Source organism: Cynara cardunculus, unplaced genomic scaffold (assembly GCF_001531365.2).
Source record: "Cynara cardunculus var. scolymus isolate 2C unplaced genomic scaffold, CcrdV1 Un_Scaffold_1275, whole genome shotgun sequence".
Classification (NCBI taxonomy): Eukaryota; Viridiplantae; Streptophyta; class Magnoliopsida; order Asterales; family Asteraceae; genus Cynara; species Cynara cardunculus.
The window spans coordinates 69,041-71,583 of record NW_020200718.1 but is presented as its reverse complement, the minus strand read 5'-3'; the positions used below and the strand labels follow the sequence as shown (position 1 = coordinate 71,583).

The 2,543-nt window shown below is 44.1% G+C and overlaps 1 protein-coding gene across 1 annotated transcript; it reads left to right on the top strand.

The window, feature by feature from the left end:
* The first annotated feature begins 1,755 nt into the window (after positions 1-1,755).
* Positions 1,756-2,160, top strand: LOC112502338. Its single transcript, XM_025106229.1, has one exon. The coding sequence runs from the start codon at positions 1,756-1,758 to the stop codon at positions 2,158-2,160; it is 405 nt and encodes a 134-aa protein (XP_024961997.1).
* Positions 2,161-2,543: the final 383 nt, after the last annotated feature.

Below are 2,543 nucleotides of genomic sequence, written 5' to 3'. Positions count from 1 at the left end.
TTCTCCAAGTGCGATTTTTGGTTGAAGAAGGTTCAATTTTTGGGACATGTTGTCACTCGAGACGGGGTGAAGGTAGACCCATCAAAGATTGAGGCGATGATGAACTGTGAACCACCAAAGAGTCCATCAGAAATCCGTAGCTTCTTGGGTCTGGCAGGATATTATAGGAGATTTATCCAAGATTTCTCCAAGGTTGCTTCCTCCTTAACGACCTTGACTAGGAAAAATGTGAAGTTTATCTGGACGGAGAAGCAAGAGTATGCCTTCAGAACTCTCCAAAAGAAGTTGTGTGAAGCCCCGATTCTCTCCCTGCCGAAGGGGTCCGAAGACTTTGTAGTCTTTAGCGACGCTTCAAAAATGGGGTTGGGTTGTGTCTTGATGCAAAGGGGAAAGGTGATTGCATACGCCTTAAGACAACTCAAAGATCATGAGAAGAACTATCCCACCCACGATTTGGAATTAGCGGCGGTGATGTTTGCCTTAAAACTTTGGCTCCATTACCTTTATGGTACCAAAGTGCAAACTTTTTACGGATCACAAGGGTTTGAAGTATATTTTTGATCAAAAAGAAATAAACATGAGGCAATGGCGTTGGCTTGAGCTGCTCAAGGACTACAATTGTGAATTGCTATATCATCCGGGTAAGGCAAATGTAGTGGCGGATGCTCTGAGCCGAAAACAGTATAGTAGTGGGACAAAAGCTGTGCTCACCAGGATCGACATAATGTCCAAGCTGATCGATCGGATCAAGGTCGCGCAATCTGAAGCACTGCTGGAAGAAAACCTCAAGAGTGAAGTAATAAAGAAACAATGCATGCTGTTGACAGAGGATGGTCGTGGCTTGAAGCTTTTTCGAGGGCGTATATGGGTACCCAAGATTGGAGGTAATCGCGAACTGTTACTAGAAAACGCACACAAGTCTAATTCTCAATTCATCCAGGCAGCACTAAGATGTATCGGGACTTGAAACTGACTTATTGGTGGTCGGTCATGAAACTAGATGTGGCTCGTTATATAGAGAGGTGCGTGACTTGTTTGCAAGTGAAAGTGGAACACCAACGACCTTATGGTAGCCTTCAATCCTTGGAGATCACCGAATGGAAATGGGAGCATATCACGATGGATTTCGTGACCAAACTGCCAAAGACCTTAAGAGGTCATGATACAATATGGGTGGTAGTTGATCGTCTGACAAAGAGCGGCCATTTCTTGGCTATGCACGAATCGATGCCCATGGACAAGCTCGCCAGGTTATACATCGATGAAGTAGTCTCGCGGCACGGTATACCGTTGTCCATAGTGTCAGATCGAGATAACCGATTCACCTCCCACTTTTGGAATGGTTTGCAGAAAGAGTTGGGCACGAGAGTGAAGCTGAGTACAGCGTACCACCCTCAAACCGATGGCCAGAGTGAGTGGACCATTCAAACACTCGAAGATATGCTTAGATCGTGTGTTATCGACTTTGGCAGAAATTGGGATTCCCACCTACCCCTGATGGAGTTCGCCTACAACAATAGTTATCATTCCAGCATCGGAATGGCACCTTTTGAAGCTTTATATGGTCGAAAATGTAGGACTCCTGTATGTTGGTTTGAAGCAGGTGAGAAATAATTCGCCGGCCCCAAAATCATTCAAGATACGGCAGATAAGGTGAAAGGTATTCGGGAACGTTTAAAGGCGGCACAGGATCGACAAAATAGCTACTCAGACAAGAAGAGCCGACCGATAGAATTTCAAGTGGGCGACTGCGTAATGCTAAAGGTGTCACCATGGAAGGGAATTATCATCTTTGGAAAGCGTAGGAACCTGAGCCCCCATTTCCTTGGACCGTTTAAAGTCTTGGCTAGGGTGGGACTTCAGGCTTACAAATTAGAACTACGACCAGAGATGGCCGGAATACATAACACGTTCCATGTGTGTTACCTTCGTAAGTGCTTAGCGGAAGAAGAAAGTGTAATTCCACTTTCGGAAATTTTTGTGGACGAGACCAACCGGTGCGTTGAGGAGCCGGAGGCCATCCTAGAAAGGAAGATTAAGGTCTTGAGACACAAAGAAATTGTCATGGTTAAAATACAATGGAAACATCACCGAGGGTCAAACGTAACGTGGGAAGCGGAAGAGGATTTGAAGAGGCGCTACCCTCACCTTTCCAAGTGAACTAAAATTTCGAGGACGAAATTGAAGCCAAGGTGGGAAGGATTGTAACACCCGAAAATCTCTCCCTTTTCCTACTCCGTGCGCATCAAGGATTTTCGTCACGTTGCTGAGGTACGCATTTTAACCCGCATACTTAGAGCTTTAGTCGCTCTAATTTCTTTAAATTCTTCTTTATTAATATTTTTACATATATATATTATATAAGTATTTTATTATAGATTAGCTTTTAGGTAAGTTCTTTTTGAATTACAGTAGAGTAGAGGAAGGGGAGGTACTTGCTACCTTTTAGGTTGTCCTATCCTCCTTGTACTATGGAAAAAAATATCATATTTTCCCTAGAGGACCTTTCCCTTCCATGGTGGTCTTGAACCACTCGTTTGTTT